General features: G+C 43.0%; 2 protein-coding genes across 2 annotated transcripts in view; one reads left to right on the top strand and one right to left on the bottom strand.

The window, feature by feature from the left end:
* The window catches only part of LOC137757660 (protein WWC3-like), a 117,739-nt gene that overhangs the window by 18,760 nt on the left and 79,702 nt on the right, over positions 1-19,277 (bottom strand). The window lies entirely within an intron of this gene.
* LOC137757649 (testis-specific Y-encoded protein 3-like) lies at positions 11,105-15,479 on the top strand. The gene is made up of 9 exons (XM_068534258.1): positions 11,105-11,177; positions 11,327-11,463; positions 11,557-11,670; positions 11,710-11,910; positions 12,518-12,595; positions 12,714-12,825; positions 12,923-13,068; positions 13,183-13,252; positions 15,436-15,479. Exons 1-9 carry the CDS (start codon positions 11,105-11,107, stop codon positions 15,477-15,479), a joined length of 975 nt encoding a protein of 324 aa, XP_068390359.1.

A 19,277-nucleotide genomic window follows, 5' to 3' on the forward strand; every position in this document is an offset into this window, starting at 1 on the left:
GCCCCCTAATCAGCTGCTCCTTTAACCCTGTGCTGTCTGAGCAAAGAACAGACACCAGAGGGCGACCTACATGCAGAGGCGGGGCCAGAGCTGAACCCCAGGAGCAGTGCAAAGAGGAGAAAGGGAAATTTCCTTGTGCCGCCTCAGGAGCAATGGATTAAATCTCTACCATCAACTTGATGTACCTGCATCTGTGGAATACCTGAATAGACAACGAATCATCCCAAATTGAGGAGGTGGACTTTGGGAGCAATGCTACATATATTTTTTATCCTTTTTCCCTTTTTATGAGTGTGTATATGTATGCTTCTGTGTGTGATTTTGTCTGTATAGCTTCACTTTTACCATTTGTTCTAGGGTTCTGTCTGTTTTTTCTTTTTTGTTAGTTTGTTTGTTTTTTATGTATAGATTTTAACATTTGTTATCATTGGTTGATTTGTCTTTTGGTTTCGCTGCTCTCTTCTTTCTTTCTTTCTTTTTATTTTTTTATTACTTAAAAATTTTTTTTACTACTTTTTTTTATTTGAAATATTTTACTTTATTTTATTTTATCTGCTTTCCTTCTTTCTTTCTTTCTTTCTTTTCTCACTTTTATTCTGAGCTGTGTGAATGACAGGCTCTTGGTGCTCCAGCCAGGTGTCAGGGCTGTGCCTCTGAGGTGGGAGAGCCAAGTTCAGGACACTGGTCCACAAGAGACCTCCCAGCTCCACGTAATATCAAAGGGTAACAATCTCCCAGACATCTCCCTCTCAACACCAAGACCCAGCTCCACTCAACAACCATCAAGCTACAGTGCTGGACACGCTATGCCAAACAATTAGCAAGGCAGGAACACAAACGCATCTATTAGCACACAGCCTGCCTAAAATCATAATAAGGCCACAGACAGCCCAAAACACACCACCAAACGTGGACCTGCCAACCAGAAAGACAAGGGCCAGCCTCATCCACCAGAACACAGGCACTAGTCCTCTCCAACAGGAAGCCTACAAAACCCACTGGAGCAACCTTAGCAACTGGGAGAGACACCAAAAACAACAGGAACTTCCAACCTGCAGCCTGCGATAAAGAAACCCCAAACACAGTAAGTTAAGTAAAATGAGAAGAGAGAGAAACACACAGCAGATGAAGGACGAAGGCAAAAACCCACCAGACCTAACAAATGAAGAAGAAATAAGCAGTCTCCCCAAAAAAGATTTCAGAATAATGAGAGTAAAGATGATCCAAACTCTTGGAAATAGGATAGAGAAAATACAAGAAACGTTTCACAAGGACCTAGAAGAACAAAAGAGCAAACAAACAGTGATGAACAATACAATATATGAAATTAAAAATTCTCTAAAAGGGATCAATAGCAGAATAACTGAGGCAGAAGAACGGATATGTGACCTGGAAGATAAAACAGTGGAAATAAATACTGAAGAGCAGAATAAAGAAGAAAGAATGAAAAGAATTGAGCACAGTCGCAGGGAACACTGAGACAACACTAAACACACCAACATTTGAATTATAGGGGTCCCAGAAGAAGGAAAAAAGAAAGGGACTGAGAAAATATTTGAAGAGATTATAGTTGAAAACTTCGCTAAGATGGGAAAGGAAAGAGTTAATAAAGTCCAGGAAGCACGGAGACTCCCATAAGGATAAATCGAGGGAGAAACACGCCAAGACACGTATTAATCAAACTATCAAAAATTAAATACAAAGAAAAAAATATTAAGAGCAGTAAGGGAAAAACAACAAATAACACACAAGAGAAACCCCATAAAGTTAACAGCTTGTCTTTCAGCAGAAACTCTGCAAACCAGAAGGGAGTGGAAGAACATATTTAAAGTGATGAGGAGAAAAACATACAAACAAGATTACTCTACCCAGCAAGGATCTCATTTAGATTCAATGGAGAAATTAAAAATTTTACAGACAAGCAAAAGCTAAGAGAATTCAGGTATGTTTATCATGAGAAGACATTATATTTTGTCAGGTGCTTTTTCTCCATCTATTGAGATGATTACATTATTTTTATCTTTCATTAACAATGCGGTGTGTCATACTTCCTGATTTGTAAGTTTTGAACCATCCTTGCATCCCAGGGATAACTTCCACCTGATCATGGTGAATGATCCTTTTAATGAGCTATTGAATTCCATTTGGTAATATTTTGAGAAATTTTGCATCTATCTTCATCAGGGATATGGGTCTATAGTATTCTTTTTTTTGTAGTGTCCTTATCTGGCTTTGGTATCAGAGTAGTAGCTTCATGAGATGAGTTTAGGAGTACTTCTTGTTCTTCAGTTTCTTGAATGAGTTTGAAAAGAACTGGCATTAATTCTTTAAATATCTAGTAGAATTTATCAGTGAAACCATACGGTCCTGGGCTTTTTTGCGTTAGGAGGCTTTTGATTACTGATTCAATCTCCTGGCTTGTTATTCGTCTGTTCGGATATTCTACTTCTTCATTATTCAGCCTTGGTGGGTTGTATGTTTTCAGAATTTATCAATTTATTGTCATAAAATTGTTCACATTAGTCTCTTACAAGAGATGGATATAGAGGAGGTCTGGAAGGTTACTCAAGCAGCCAAAGTAATACTTATTCAAGTGGTCGTGAGCCTCTGTGAATAAGGGGTACCTTGCTCCTCGTGAGTCATACGGTAGCTCAGGTTGGGGGGGTGGGGGGGGGCTTCCAGAGGAGGTAATGCGGGAAGCCAATATGAAAGAGAGGGCCAAAGGTGATGTTAAAAATAACAGTTATGTACCAAATGTTCTTTACAAAGGAAAAGTTTAAGTTGTTTTCTTTAATTGATGCTTGAATACTACTAAAAGAAAAATGTTGGTTTGGGGGAAGAGGCATATATTAACTTTTCCTCTATGAATTTTCAGACAAAATGAAAACATGGAATTATTCAAACTACTTTCATAGTTCATGTTAATTGAAAAATAGAAGTTGTATTTAAAATTTAAGGTTCAAAATTTTCAGAGTAAAAAAAATTCATGAAATACTTCTTGTCGATTATACTGCTGAGTTAAACAAGCATAAAACTTTTGTTTGGAGGGTGACTTGTGCTGTTTGCCTAAACTTTTCCTGTGTGTCTTTGAACATGAATGTATTCAAAATTAAGCAATGTGTTATTTCTCCATCGCAAGCTGTGACTGTTTTCCAGTTAGGCTAAACAAATTATATATTCCTTTTTGAAAGCTTAAATGTATATATAAAAGGTTTGAGAAGTCTCCAAAAAGGCTGAAAAACAATGTTTGCATTACTACTGAAATTCTGTGTGTCTTTATCCTTTTAAAGCAATAGTATAAATGACAGGAAAATTTAGACATGTGACTGTAAAGAGTTTAAGAAATGTTGAGGTTAAGTATCTATTTTCTGATCCAAATTCAAGTGGCTGATGAGCAACGTGGGAATAATGGTAATAAAACCAATTTTCCACTTAAATGTAAATGGAACCAGTTAAGTTTTCTGATTATATATCTTAGTGAAAGTTAGTACCCCTGGATTTTAAAACATTGGGAAACGTTTTAAGTAATACTGATTTTAACTTTATTTTGGCGTACTTGATGTAACACAAAGGGTTTAGTAATATACTCATAAGTATAGCGTGATCTGGAGGGTTAAGGGTTCTTTGTCAGTGACTTCACGTGACATTTAATTAGTAATGCTTTAAGTTTGGGAAGAAACTTGAGTGTAAAAACTTTAAGCCAAATTGGAGTCTGCAAAACTAGTACAGAAATCTGCAATTTCCTTTTAAAGGAACAGCAAAAATGAAGTTAAGGGGAAGGAGAGTATTATTTGAGCCAAACTGAGGATTATAACTCAGGAGACAGATTCAGAAAGTTCTGAGGACTGTTCCACCTGTTAGAAGTCTAAGGCATAGTTACATACATTTTGAAGAGAAAGGACAGTATTCACATCAAAGTGACATACAGATATTTTACATGAAGATCACCAGGGATACGTAGTCTGGGTAAGCAGGTACAAAGTGAGCAGCAAGTCAACGTGATCCCAGTACGGAGCTGGGAAAGAACAGTATTCTTTTTAAGAAGTTACACCGTAAGTGTCAGAGGAAAGTAAAAATAATTGACCTTTAGGATCAGGAAGGCACTCTGTCTTTGAGGAACTCTGGCTAATGTGTAATGCAGACATTAGGAAGGGAGCGAGGATGTCCAAATGAACACAGAATTTTATGTTTAATTTTTCTTGGCTGGCCTTAAAGCACCGTATTTCATAAAATCCTAGTGGACATCAAAGGTTTGCTTTTAGTATCTACCATATCAGATTGATGAATCAAATCCTTAAAAGGCAGGGTGAAGCAAACCAAGTCTCGAACCCAAAACTGAACCGATTACTTTTCCTGAGTACATGTTCATGAAAAACCCATAAAACTCTTAAATGTTTAACAGTTGGGCAATCTTAAAAGTACAGGGATGTCGTGGGTTTGGTTCCAGAACAGTAAAGCAAGTCATGGTTTTGGGGTTTCCCCAATAAGAACAGGAAAGATTAGTTGATTGAGAAACCAGAAACAGGATGAAAGTATATTTCAGAGGAGCAGTTGCCAACTTTGGTATTTTGGTGAATTCCTCACTGTAAGTTAACCTACAGAGACATGTTTTCATTCACCTATCCTGTAGGATTGTGAGGGTTGAATGAGAAGAATATAAACTTCCTAGCATTATTTGTACTGTAACAACAGGTGCACAGGAAATAGCATCTATGATACCTTGCCCCTAGGAATTTTGAACTCCAACAAAAAGATTCTTGACAAGATATTCTGTTTATTATAGTGATAATATTTGTAAGAAGATGAAAGGAGTAACCTAGAAGATAAAATTTCTCCTCAACCTTGGAACAAGAATTCTGTATTTGAACATGTTAAAGTAAATGCTGAAAATCGTAAACAGTGCTAAGGCCTGTCCTGTTAGAAGTTTTTGTAGGAACATAACAAATTTGCAGTACAGAGAATAAAAAGTCAATGCCAACTATAAGTTTATTTAAATTTGAGTGCTGTGAAGGATATTAACTTTTAAAGTTTTCTGTATGTTTTACATATGAGAGTAATACAGGGAGATAAATAATTTTAAAATTAGTCCTGTGTGTGGTTTACCTTAGTTGGCTTGTTTTGAAAAATGGCATTTAACCCAAAAATGTAAAATTTCCTGTTGAAAAAATTTGTAAGAACTAAATGTTTTTCTGTTGACTCGAGTCATTGAAACTGGTTTGTAATGTTAAAGCATATCAAGTTGCCTTCAGAAACTACATTGAAACACCTACACAAGGAAATTTTCTTCTGTTCCTTGATTCAGCAGTCAGTATTCTAGGCTTTGTTCCATATGCTAAACATAAAGGCAGTGAATGAGATCTTACCTCATGATGTGTATCTTCTAATGGAGCTGACACTCAACACTCTGGATACCTAGTAGGACATAATTTATGTTTAGTCTGTGTTTCATATACAGTGAATTTGAAATCACCTATGATTTAGCCAGAGATTGAACGATGTTGGTGAAAATTTATTTGCTTAAAGGGATTATCTCGTACACTGCTTATTTTGTGCACTGCTTATCTTGTTTTTCTTTGGCAGTTTTGTGTTTTTATAGGTGTTAGAGAAAACCTTTCTCACTTGCAGTTTAACTCCCGTTTTATGTCTTGTCAACATTTTTAGACAATAGTTTACTTTAAAAAAAATTTTTTCTTTAGCTGTTCTGGGTCTTAGTTGTGGCATGCGGGCTCTTCGTTGCAGCGTGGGAGATCTTTAGTTTCAGCATGCAGGATCTTTAGTTGTGGCACACAGGATCTTTTAGTTGCGGCACGCAGGACCTTTTAGTTGCGGCACACGGGATCTTCACTGCAGTGTGTGAGATCTCTAGTTGTGGCATGCGGGATATTCTAGCTGTGGGGCAGTCGAACTCATAGTAGTTGCGGCATGCGGGATCTAGTTTCCTGACTAGGGATTGAATCCGGGCCCGCTCCATTGGCATCGCGGAGTCTTAGCCACTGGGCCACCAGGGACGTCCCTGTGGACTTAAGAATTTTAAGAATTCGTTTAAGAATTTTAAGAATTAACGTTTATCTTGAAATTAAAAAGTTGTATATTTTTTCTAAAAGTGTTACTTTAAAGTTTGGCTTTTTACACCTAGATCTGTAATTTCCTTTTTTCTTACTGTGTTATAAGATAGACACTTTCATTTCTTTGAGACCAATTTTTCCACTGATTTATACCATGAAAGTTAATTTGTAAATATGCACATGTCTTTTTCTAGGCTACCTATTCTATTCATTCTTACAGTGCCAAATACCACATTACATTATATGATTGTTAGAAATAATTTAAGAATTTCACATTAATGCAAGTAATTTGTTTACTGTTCATTTTTATCTTAGTTATTTCTGGAGTTTTGACTGACATTACTTTAGATTTATAGATGAATTAGGGGACTTTAATGTCTCGAGCTTTCCCACCCATCTTTCCTTATATTCAGACCTTTAATACCTGACAGATTGTCTGGAAAGGCCCTTATTACATCATTTCTTAGCTGCATTCCTAAGGTAATTTCTAATGTTTAGATTTTGAATGATACTTTTTACAATTATAATCTTGGGTGAATTATAATTGATGAATAGGTGTCCTTTTGGTTTTAAAGTTCATTTATTCAAGTGATATTTTATGAAAAATAGTTTTTAGATTTCTCTGGAATTTTCTACATAGTCCACCCTTTAAAGAGAAGTTTTGTCATTTGATCTGTATCCTTTTTTTTCTTCCTCCATCCTGAGGAATTAAACTTTGAGTTGTATTTGCTGCAAAATTGTAAAAAGCTATCTTTGGATTTACTTTTAAAACATTTCTCAATTTCATGGCTGCTTATGTAACCCAGTCTTTCCTATTAACAGAAAATATGTATTTCTCCACTAGTTTTTAAGAGAAATGTATTTGTTCCTTTCTTCCTCATGTGTAAACACTCATTGTGTTCCCAGTGAATTTAAGGTTCTTGCTCATGCAAAGAGTTTGGCCATGAGACAGCGAGGTTAAGGAAGTAAAGTGAGGATTTATTTAAGCAAGAATACGCTCTCAGAGGGAGAGCAGGCAGATAGGTGAGGAGCTGCTGCCCTGGGTTCCACTGGCAAGTCAGTTATGAGGGGCATACAAATGAAGGGGTGGCATACTCATTGGGGAAGCAGGAGTTTGGGGGTCGTATTCCCTGTTTCTTTCCAGCTCCAGAAGGGATTTTTGTCCTTATTTAGCTTCATCAGAAGTGTCATGGCCTCAGTGCATGGTGCGTGCTTCTTGTCTGCAAGGCTTATTTTATTATAGGGAGAGCAACAGGTTACATTTGGAAGCAGGAGATTCCTGCCTTTCCTCATCTTTCTCTGTCTGCCTTCAGGACACTTACCACCCAAAATGTGCAGTTTCCTGTCAGTCGGGAGGTTCCTGTTTTTCTTTGTCTGCCCATGGACCCCTGCTGTTTACAAGATGCTTGCTTTCCTGCCACCTGGCCCCTCTTCCATTACTCTGCTCATATCTAGCTACTTGCCTGCTGTAGCAATTGCAGTAATCTTAACCTCGCAGTCCTTTAATTGCATGGCAGTCACTGAAAAACACATTCATGGCATGAAACAGACTTCTGGCTCTACTGCTTAACAGCCAGATTTAATTTTGTTCATGAATGAGTGATATCCAAACCTCTGTCACATTTTCTCAGACACCGTCTGAGATTTAACGTCAATTGTTTTTCCTCTCTAGTGTTTCTTTCCTGTCAACCACAGGATTAAAATATTAAACAGTAATTATTGAAATAATAAAAATTGTTTGATTTCCCCCTATATACTGAACTAGTCCCTTCCAGTAGACTTGCTTGGAAGCTGCTGGTTGGCCTACATATTAGGTAGAAACCATAAACCCCCTAAATTAGGGAACGATTATAACTTTGCCGGATTTAAAGATCAGCTTTTGTATAATGCACACAGCTGTTATCTATCTAGACGATGGAAAGTGTCCCAATAAATACTAACTGATCACCATCAACTGATCAGCTGGTGTTTACAGGAACACTTTCCATAGTTTTCTCAAGTGCTCAATAATAATGGTTAATGTAAGATTAAGAAACTACCAATGCAAAGCATTAAAACCACAGATCTTTCTAACACGACTTTTAAGACATCGTATTTCCCTATTGTACCCTGGATAGCCTTTATCTCCCGGACAAAATAGTGTTTAGGGATCTTTCATAGGAAAGAGTCTGTGAGGAAAAAAATCCTACTTAAAAACGCATGTTTTGGATTTTCCTTTTTGTCTTTATACTAACTGATTCAGAAGTTTCATCTCTATCCGTCCTGTGGCAGGCAGAGTAATAGCACCTAGAGATGTTTATATTCTAATCCCTAGAACATGAGAATGGATATGATACCTAACATGGTAAAAGAATCTTTGCCAATTTGATTAGGTTAAAGACCTTGAGATGGGAATTTATCCTGGGTTATCCAAGGGGACCTAAAGTCATCTCAGGGTTGTTACAAAAGGAAGAGGGAATCAAAGAAGGTGATAGGAAAAGCAAAACAAAGGGTGGAGTGACGCAGCCATGAGCTGAGGAATGCAGACATCTTCTAGAAGCTGAAGGCAAGGAAGACAGACATTCTCTCCGGAGCCTCCGGAAGCAACTGCTGAAACCATAACTGTAGCTCCCCAAGACCTCTTTCAGACTGGCCTCCATAAGTATAAGATAGTTTATGTTGTTTTAAGCCACTAAGTTTGTCGTACAACAGCAAAAGGAAGCTAACAGTTTCTGTATTATGATTTTTAGGTAACTGTGTTTCAGTATTAGATTTGTAGAACCAGTACTTCATTGCTTATCTCACATTTGACAGGAACATCTTACTGTATGGCAGGTCTTCTGCCTGCCCCTGTGATTCTAGATAAGAAGACCTCTTTCAGTTTCTTCTCCTAATGACTTGTAGGCTTTAAAAAATCCTAGGAACTACTAATATCTCTAAAATGTGTATGGCTGCTGGGATACTAACCACAGAGGAAGAGTTGATAAATTTATTTCCCCAATATCTTCAATATATGCTGAGTACTCAAGACTGGTAATAATGAATTCTGAGTAATGGCTTAAGTGGTTATTTAATTATTACGTTTCCACAGTGTCTGCCCCAGAAGAGCCAGATAGTACTTTTCAGACAATTTTTGGTTTTTATTACTTGCAGTGGAGATAGAGAAGTATATATAGCCAAGGATATTTGTTAATGATTATACACCCAAACCAAGGGTACAGTCATACTAAGGAGAAACATATCATATATATTCTACTTTACAACTATCTCCTTTCATTAGATTATATATTATTGTATATACCTTTCCTATCAAAGCATTTAAATTATGCTCTGCTCTATCATGAGGCATTTACAGGTAATGTATGTCTGAGTGGAAACCACCTGCACTCTATGCCCATCCTACTCCTAGTTGTTTCCTGTATTTCGTCATCTCAGCTTAAATTTCCCTTTCAGTGAATACATTCCCTGTGTCACCATCTTTTTAAATAGAGATCGTACATACTAATATAACCAAGGATTGTTCCTTCACAGTTTATCATTTCTCAGTTTCTCATTTTGCAGAAATACATCATTAATGTACTTCTTTTACAAATGAACTTTAGGGCAGGGCCAACACTTAAGTAGGATGGTAAGTTGCTATGAAACAATAGCTATTTACTCAACCAAAGTGGCAGTGAAAAATTTCAAAGGTAAACACAGATATTTAAAATGGATTACTTAACAGTAAAGAAAATTTACTATCTGTTATCAGAAGCAGGTATATATTTCCCTTATTATTTTCTAGCAGATCCAATTCCATACATTAATTAAAACTCTTAACCATTAAAACTCCAATGTCTAGATAAAACCAAGAAGTAATCGGTAACCATGTGTCATATCAGCATTTCCTCACTGGCAAACTTATGAGTATATTCAATAACCACCTCTAGAAACATGTATCGTCTCACAGTGTAGTTTCTCTCCTCAATGTGGTATAAGACGTGTCCAATAACGTCAAGCATCTTTAGCTTTTCTCTAATAAGGCAAAAGTAGGTAAGCTGACTTGCTAGGCATTTAATATTTCAGTATTTTATTTTGGAAATTATATGGATATTCACTGAATTCTCATCATTTAACTTAATGTAGAAAACCTCTAGATTCATGTTACCAGAAAGGTCCGGAGAAACTATTTTTAAGTAACATACCATAACACAAAATTATTCTTAAAGAGTTTACCTAAAAGCTTTAATCCCATTTATTTCCATTTTATTACATATGAAAATATCAAAATACCATTTTTTGTTGTTGACAAATTTTGTAACAGACTAGATGAGGTTACTGACTTTTAGTTAACCTAAGTGCAATAAAAGTATTATACATGGTGTTGATAACTCTAAAGACATTTAGAGTCTGTATTAATTAAACCAACATATGAACTTCTCTGAGAGTTTAAGTCTCCAGAGGGGACAGGGATCCCAGGAGAGTGGGCCACGGAGGGAGGGACCAGATACATATAGAAACAAGAACGCAGACACACACACACACACACACACACACACACACACACACACAAAGGCCGAGAGGAGACAGACAGACACTCAGACGGAGCTCTTCACTCCATGGCTTTCCTGCACTTGAACAAAGGAATTCAAGTCTAGCGAAGAGCTGGGTTTGCCGGACACTTGCCTCTCATGCCACAGAGCTTCGGGCTCTCTGTCCCCTGGAAGAAAACTATCCAGCAACCTTGGCCACCGTGCATTTCCTTGTACAGTTTTTGAGAGCTCCCAGTGGTTAAAGATCCTGAGGGAAACCGCATTCTGATGTTCTGATTTCCGAGCGGGAACTCCTGGTTCCAATTGACACAGGCCAAATAGGTATCACAGGGCACCCGGGAATGCCAGACACAAGGCCGGAGGCCTCGCTGGAGGCGAGCTCCCTGTGGAACCTGGGCCGCTAGGTCTGGGGGTGGCAAAAGGGGTGTTTTGGGGGACCCGGCAATCCTGGAGGCTGGCCTGTTTCCACAAGGCGAGGGGCGAGGCAGCCGAGGGTGACGCCCACTGTCCTCGCCCTGATTGGTCGTGATGGGGACGAGCGGCCTGGGCGTGGCTTGCAGCTCCTTTCTGCCGCCTGGTCACGCGTGCCTGGTGGCCAAAGGTCCTGCGCATGCGTTTCAGGCCTCGTCACCGCAGAGGCTCCAGGGAACGATTCAGTCCGCAGCGAAGCGTGACTGCGGTCGCTGGTGCTGCGTTCTCTGCCGCCCGCGTGCCGAGCTTCCAACTGCCACACCGTCGCCGCTGCCCCAGCTCAGAGCCAGGTCCGCATGGGCAGTAAGGCGGGGCCCGGGGAAGGCGGCACTGCCCAGGGACCCTGGGTCATCCTAGGTGTGGGAGGGGGTCCTCAGGAAGCAGGGGCCCGCGGGTCCCCAGGTGTGGTGCGGGAGGTGGGTAGGGTGCCGGCACTAGCTGATGGGTGCGGCGAGGGGGCCGCCATCTTCAGCGGGGAGGTGGTGCCGCAAGGCGCGGCCCGGTTGTAGGGAGAGTTGGCGGGGATCATGCAGGTGTTTTGGCTGCCTGTGGAGGACATCATGGAAGAGATGGAGGTGGTGATGGAGGAGGAGGAGCAGGAACAGCAGGAGGAGCAGATGCTGGTGGAAGAGCCGGAGCAGAAGCCCCAGGAGGAGGGTCAGGAAGAGCCAGGGCCGTCCCCGAAGAGCGCCCCGTCCCCGCTGGAGGCGCTGGAGGCCGTGCAGTTAGAGCTGGAGCCTCTGAATAGGGAATGCAGCCGAGCCTGCGCTCGTCTCAATCTCAGAACACTTGGGAGGCGGAAGACCTATCTAGAACACAGAAGCACCATCATCCAGAGCATCCCTGGCTTCTGGGTCAAAGTTGTATCCTTAATTTTGTAGTTGAGAGACCACGTGGTGGCTGGGCTACAGCAAGAGGTACCTAACATAGAGGGCCGTTTGGGTACCAAAATGTATCCATTGGATTTTGCATTGTGGGCACAGTCATGGAAATGTGATCCTGAAATTGTGGGGGCATGCTGATTTTCTGCATAGCAGGAAACAAGACTAGGGCTTTAGTTGCAGAGGTCCAAAAAGGTATTGTCATTAGTACCAGGGCCTCTTGAGACAAAAGGGTTGTCTTGTGCACAGGTTCTCCTTGGAATACCCATCAAGGGAAATGGGGGTGAGAGTGGGGAGTTATGAATGCTCATCCTAGTTAGAGCCAGGAGTGTTTGCTGTGCAGATATAAGCTTGTTCTGTCCAGATGGAGGTCAGGGCCTCCCTCTCAGAAACGGAGGCTCCCTGTTTTCGTGCACAGATATGCACACCCCGAGGGGCTCATTGTGCCTTCATGCAGTCTGTATTGAAGGAATAGGACTAGATACTAGTGGGGAGTTGAGATCAGACACTCCCAGGCTGCTCTCCAGGCTCGCTCTGTGCTCGTAGGCCTTTCACCTCCGGCATCTAGAGGCTCCTTGACGTAAAGCAGTTTGTGAACCACCCCCAGATGTCGGCCACGATGGGTGACCTAGATAAAGACATGCTTAGCTACATGACCAACTTGAAGGTCAGGCTGGGGAGGCTGAGGCTGGGGAGGAGAGGGGAAATGATTTATCCCGGAAAGCAGGAAAGAGCAGGTCTACAGGAGACAGATTTCACCCTCCTCCTCCACTTTGTCCCATCAGGTGGAGAAACTCAGATATCCCAGTGATTGCTGCAAGATCGTGTTGTTTTTCCGGAACAACCGCTATTTCCAGAATGAAGTGGTTGTTAAGGAGTATCTCATTAACGTCACTGGCAAGAGACAGCTCCCTGGATTGTGGGGGAGGGCAGATGGGGTGAGGTGAACTTGAAACATGATTTAGGCCCTTCTCCCATGCTCCTTTTCCCACAGGATACATGGCAGCTCATTCCACTCGAATTCAGTGGCACCGGCATTTTAAAAGTGAGGCGTATAGCCGCAGGCACCACAGCAGCAGCCATGACTTCTTCAGGTGGTTCTGTGACCACAGCTTTGCAGGATCTAGCAGGATTGCTGAGGTGGGGTGCCTCTGGGCCTCCTCAGCAATGGCGATGTTGTTTGGCTGCTCGGGGGGAGGGGTGTGGGCCTGGCCTGGGCTGGCCTGTCCCGACCGGGCCCCTTTCCCCTACCAGATCATCAGCGAGGACCTGTGGCCCAATCCCCTGCGCTACTACCCCAGGGAGGAAGGCACCACCGGGACAGGTAAGTGAGAGGAGGACAGGTAGGTGAGGGGCCCAGGGGCTGGGCGCTGAAACGAGTAAGCTGGGTCATTTATTTCACTCATGGAGAAGTTGAGGCTCAGAGGCATACAGTGACACCAGGGCGTGAGGGCATCAGGGTGAGACAGCACATCTGGAAAACTGCAGTGCAGAACTGGTGCTGACTAGGGAAGCTTTAGGCAAGTGAAGCAGCATGAGAGTCAAAGTCACTGAGATTCAAAGGTGCACGTCTCTGAACTGTCATTCCATGGCCGTCAACCCCACCCTCAGGCCTCCTGTACCGCCCCCTTAAATTTGGGCTTGCCTCAGGTTCCCCCCACCACCCCCTTTCCACAGAGGTCTGTGAGTCCCCTTTGGGCAAAGCCTTACCCCGCTGTCCCATCATTTTTCTCTGTTTTGATCATCACAGTCACCTTTTAATTTTCTCATGCATCTCCTTCACCTCCCACGGCTATGGTGAGAACAGTGGCCATTTTGCGTAGATTAGGAAGGGTCGTTTCTAATATGTGGTTGGAGGAAATGTAAGAGATCACAGGGAATGTGACTCTGTCTCCTGGGCAGGGCCTTAAAAAGTTAAAGCGGTCTTTAGCGTTGTGCAGGGAGGATGGGTTATTATGTGTGTGTCTGTGTGTGTTTCCAAAGGAACTCCCGATTTTGAGATGCGTGTGATGGAGCAAGCACCCTTGACCTAAGAAGCTGCTTCAGATGAAGGCGAACGGTCAACATGGTTGTCATGCACACGAAGAAATGAAGAGAGGTCTGGTGGTGAAACGTACAGAGAGGGAGACACCAGTAAACCTGGAATAAAACCGGAAGATAAATAAACAGCATCAGTTGTATGTGTTTGTGTGGCGTTTGTGCAGGGGCTCAGGGTAGATACATCAGGCGCAGCTAGGCTTCTCAGTTCGCTGCCTGGGAGTTACCAGTCCATGGAGAGTTGTAGAGGCGGGGGGAAGTCATACTTTGGGATTGCATCAGAGGATGCAGTTCTTCCTGTGGGATGGGGCTTGGGGAGGAAGGAGAAGTAAGAGAAGGGCTGGTTAACTGGGGCCTGTCATTCTTCCAAGGGAAACGTGGAAGTTCAAGGAAAGGGGCTGGTGAGCTAGGGCCTGAGATTGAAATGCTGGAAGTTAATTTTGTTGGATAGTGGTCCTCCATGTAACCTCCCTGTTGCATATCATCAGACACTTTAATGGGATACAATGGGAGGAAGCCTTAACATTTAATTCACTGTTGGACCAGATGCCCTTCTAGTGTATATGAAATTGTGGGGGCATGCTGATTGCATATCCCTGTTGCATATCATCAGGCACTTTAATGGGATACAATGGGAGAAAGCCTTAACGTTTAATTCACTGTTGGACCAGATGCCCTTCTAGTGTATATGAACACAGGGTCTTTTGCTGAGACAATTAGCCTCTCAGGGCTAGGGTTCCAGACAACATCTTAGGACATGGGGGTATAAGGTATATGGAGGGCATGTGGGGAGGTGAGAGAGACACGGGTGGGAAGGCAGTGAGGGTGTTAGTTTGCTCTGGCAAAGGTGACCAGGGGAAAAGGTAACTTTGCTGGGAAACGGATAAGCAAACAAAAACAGATTCCCTCACATCTGAGTGAGCTCACGTGAACTCTGTTCTTTTTTCCGGGGGACTCAGTTTGGGTACAAAGGGCACACGGGGAGAGGAGCGAGGTGAGGGGAGTGGGGAGTTGGGGATGTTAAACAGGCAAGTGCCAGGCCACCCAGCTGTGTGCTCTCTGTCCCGTGACGGCACAGTGGTTACTATCCCTATTTTCAGACAGGCTTAAGCCCTTTGCCTAAGGCCCGCTTCAGACCAAGTCCCCAAAAAGTAAACAGTTTTCTCGTGAACACTCTGGTAGCGGTGTCCCGTCCTCGCTGAATGGCTGGACACACTGTGTTTCTACCACAAAGGCACTGTCCTTCTTCTGGGGCCTTGCCAGCACTCCGTGCCCCTGAGGCCAATGGGAAGACCTAGAGCATACCGAGCTCACCCAGGAAGTGGTGAGCGCTTCGGGTGCTCCTTGCCAAGTGGCTGGCTGCTTCCCAGAAGCACGTCTGTCTCTGGACCAGGCAAAGGACAGACTCTGCCACGCACGGAGCAGGGAATGTTCAATGTTTGTCCCCCCAGTGTTCTTCTCTCTTCCCAGATACAGCGGCTCCAACACAGGCATCCCTGAGGGTGGCGTATTGACAGTACCATTTCCGTCCCACATGTTGAGCTCTCACTCCACAACTTTTGGTAGAAGAGCCTTCTCCCAAAAGCCCCAGCTCTTTCCAGGACGAGGGGTTGACAATCAAAGTTCACGGAGCCACGGATGTCCCCTTCAAAGTGCACTGAGTTAGATCGCCTGCTCAGTGTCAGGTTTTGTATTTGAACATCTACACCCCAGCTATGCCCCTTCTACAGTGGAGACATCCGAAGGTCTAGAAGGCAAGGCTTGGCCTCTGCCAGCTGCTGTCCCCACAGCCACCCCACAGACACTGTGGAAACAGGTCTTCTCAGCTTCTTGAACTGTAAACCTCAAGGAACCCTGGGGGCTCCCGCATGCTGGTCCCTGTCTTTCCTGGTGCTGGTAAAAATAAACTATGCTCTAATAACCCTGCAGTGGGAGTGGGACAGCATATTGGTGCGTGGTCTTAGGGGACCTCAGACGGGGCTTGTTCTAAGGACTCCAGGGTATTTATCCACATTCAGAACATTTGGTAAGGTCTTGCAAAGGACTTAAACACCAAAGAAAAGGTTGGGACAGGGTCCCCCAACTCCTAATATCTCCTGCCAGTGCTTAGGTACCAAGGCTATGCTTAGGTCTGACCTGTCCTGGAGTGAAGCGGGGCAGACGTTCATGGAACAGGTAGCGGAACTGTAAACAGTGGACGGTTGACTTGATTGTCATTCTCTGGAGACTTGGCATGATGTGTGCCCCAGAGGCTATAGCTTACTGAGTTTCCTCCTGGGCTACAGAGCTTAGACGTAGGTGTGACCCGGTCTCTTAAGGGCTTTCACGTGGGACCTAATATCTAGGTGCGAGTAGATTGAATGCACAGTTGCACATGTTGCCTAAGGTTTTCTTCCATTGAATTTCAGGGCATGTGAGGCCCAGCAGATTACTGATCAATCTATGAGCATTCTGGCTCAATCACTCTGAGCCGCATTGGTGTTTCCTGGTCTCTGGACATGTTCATGTTTTCCTCTGTTTAAAATGAAGATTGTGTGTCTGTGTTGTGTTTGCCCATGATCTCTCACCCTGAGCGTGAGTTGGTGCTCCTTCCTCTGGCTTTGCCCATGCCTTCACCTCTCTGATCTTCCACCCGTGCCTGTGCCCACATGCACACCTCTATTGCTGTAGCTGTCTCAGTCTTTTCATGTCCCTCTTTCGATACACATGCTCTGGGTTGCTGTTACTCACTTACTTATTTGTTAAAGTTTGTGTCTCTGAGTTGGTCTGTGCCTGCGTTCGACCCTTTCCTGCATTCCTGCATCAAATGCTTCCACCACCTTGAATTGGGACTTTTTTGTGACTTCCATTATCTTTGTGAGCAACAAGAAATGCTTTATTGCAGGTAGAGTTAGCAGTGACACGCATTTTGGAAACAGAGGAATAGGCATGCACTTACGGCAAATCACCGACGGACAAGAATATCTTGGTGGAGGTGAGAATATTAATTATGGCCCCCAGAGGGTGACGAGGACATTGAGGGAATGCACTGGTCAGGGAATCTTCCAGGAGGAGAACGTTTGGGGTTGACTTGTTAGTGTTTTGTAAACACTAGTGCAGGAGCGAAGGAAATTGACTCTTATTCCTCCCCATTTTATTCTTGCGTTGGTCATTACACCGACCTTATGTAGGCACAATTTCTTCATGATTTTTAATAAAGCATCACCCAGACCATAGGAATTGGGGCTAGTCCTTCTGTGAAGAGAAAAGTCGTTAGAGAATCCTTGTCCTCGGTGACCTCCTCTGACCCAGTGAGAGGGGGTGCATGAACAAACTACGGGCATACCGAATAGAAGGTCGTGGACCGAGCACCTCACCCAGAGGATCAGGTGGTGCTGAAGGAATGTGAGGGCCTCAGGAAGAGAGAGGTATGAGGAAAGGAAAGTTTGATGTGTAGATTCATGAGTTTTGCCATATCTGAAGAGTGTGAGGGGCATGATTTCTTGAAATACTTGTTCTGCCCCTTTCTCTCCTGTCTCCACCTGGGACTGCAATTACGTATGCCTCGGATTGCTCAGTGGAGTCTGGCAAATAATCTAGGCTCTGTTCCATTTTCTGCATTATTTTTGTTCTCTTTCTGCTCCTCAGCCAGGATGATTTCAATTAACCTAACTTTAGGTTTTGTGATTCTTCTGCCTGCTCAAACCTTCCTTTGAAGTCTCTACTGAAGGTTTTGATTCACATGCTGTGGTTTTTCAGCCCCATAATTCCTATTTGTTTCTGTTTTAAATGTCTCTTTGTTGAGAGTCTCCATTTCGTTAGACCTTGGTCTCCTGGTTTCTTTCAGTTCTTGCTCCATGGTTTCCTTTGTCAGGTGAGCATAGGTATGACTCCTGATTGAATGTCTGCCTACAAAGTTAAAGTACGTGGTTTCCTCATGCACAGTTTCTATTAATTTGCTTATCTGACCTGTGATGGGGCAAATACACACTTGTTTCATTGCATGCCTTGTAAGTGGTGTTGAAAACTAGAGATTTTGAAGTTTGGAATGCAGTAAATGGGGAGGAGGTTTTTCTCCCTCGTATTCATTTGTGGCTGCTGGTTGTAGTTGATTCTTTCGGTTAGTATGCCGAACTGTTTTTGGTTAGACGGTTTTCTTTGCCGTGTGCTGTGTAGTCACTGGTGTTTCTGTTCCACTATGTGGGTGGACACAACAGATTATTATTTTTTTTAAACCGCCGGGGTGCTGGGTCAGGGGGGTTGGGGAGGTAACAAGAAAACACAAATTTTAAAAACCACTCTCCTGGTCTCTGCAGATTACCTTGGGGCTGGGTGCACAGCTTCATCACTGTATACACCATTTTCATTTTCCCAAGTTTTCCCACCCAGTACACTTGGAGACTAAAGATCAGCCAGAGGTGACAACTTAGGGTCTCCTCAAATCTTTTCTGAGCCAGTGAATGTGTGTGACCTTGTCTAGCAACACGGGGATGGACAAATTTCTCCTTTACCCCTCTTGAGGTCCTTTTGGCTCTCCTAATAATTATGTGGACACAAGACAGATTAACAGGAAAAATAAACCAGTTTAATTCATGTACACAGAGGTCTCATAGAAATGGGACCGCCTGAAGTGAACAAAGCAGGCTGAATGTATTTAGTTTTGGACAAATAAATATTTTTGTACATTTGACAAAAAGAGGCTTGTGCTTGGGCAAGCAGCCTAAATGAAGAAGTGTCAGCGTTCGTTTATCCAGCTTTCTTAGCCTTGAATTTCCTAACTGTGGTGACAAGGATGCTTTCTAGCCTCCTGTCATAGGGAGGATACCGTCACATGGATTTAGTTACCACTTTGGGGGAAGGGAGGGGACCAGAGTGTTTTTGTTGTTGTTTTCAATCATTTCCCCTCACTGACCGTTTCCCAGGTAGCCTCCGTTCAAAATAATCAACGTGCCGGTGAGGCATATCTTGGGCGGCCCACTCTGAGCCCCAAGGATTCCCTCCTCTGCAACTTCCCTTGATATTTCACAAAGAAAGGGCTAAGGTGATGGCTGTGGAGAGCAAAACTGGGTGAGTAGCTCAGTGGTAAGAGATCTGCAAAGGGAGAAAAGAACATAGGTTAGAATGAGGATGAAGAAACAGAAAAGAACAAATCAAATCAAAGTACATTTCCCCAAACCCTATTGAAACAGTTCCCCAGTCCTGGGAAGAGATCAGTCCAATAAAACGGCTTTGCTTCATTTATGTGACGAAAGCATTTTCTTCACTTTTAATAAGTTGGACACTATTTTTCCCATTTGATTTACGTAGAAGCAGTATTTTCCACTGACGATTGC

The sequence above is a fragment of the Eschrichtius robustus genome (assembly GCF_028021215.1).
Source record: "Eschrichtius robustus isolate mEscRob2 chromosome Y unlocalized genomic scaffold, mEscRob2.pri SUPER_Y_unloc_1, whole genome shotgun sequence".
In the NCBI taxonomy this organism is placed as follows: domain Eukaryota; kingdom Metazoa; phylum Chordata; class Mammalia; order Artiodactyla; family Eschrichtiidae; genus Eschrichtius; species Eschrichtius robustus.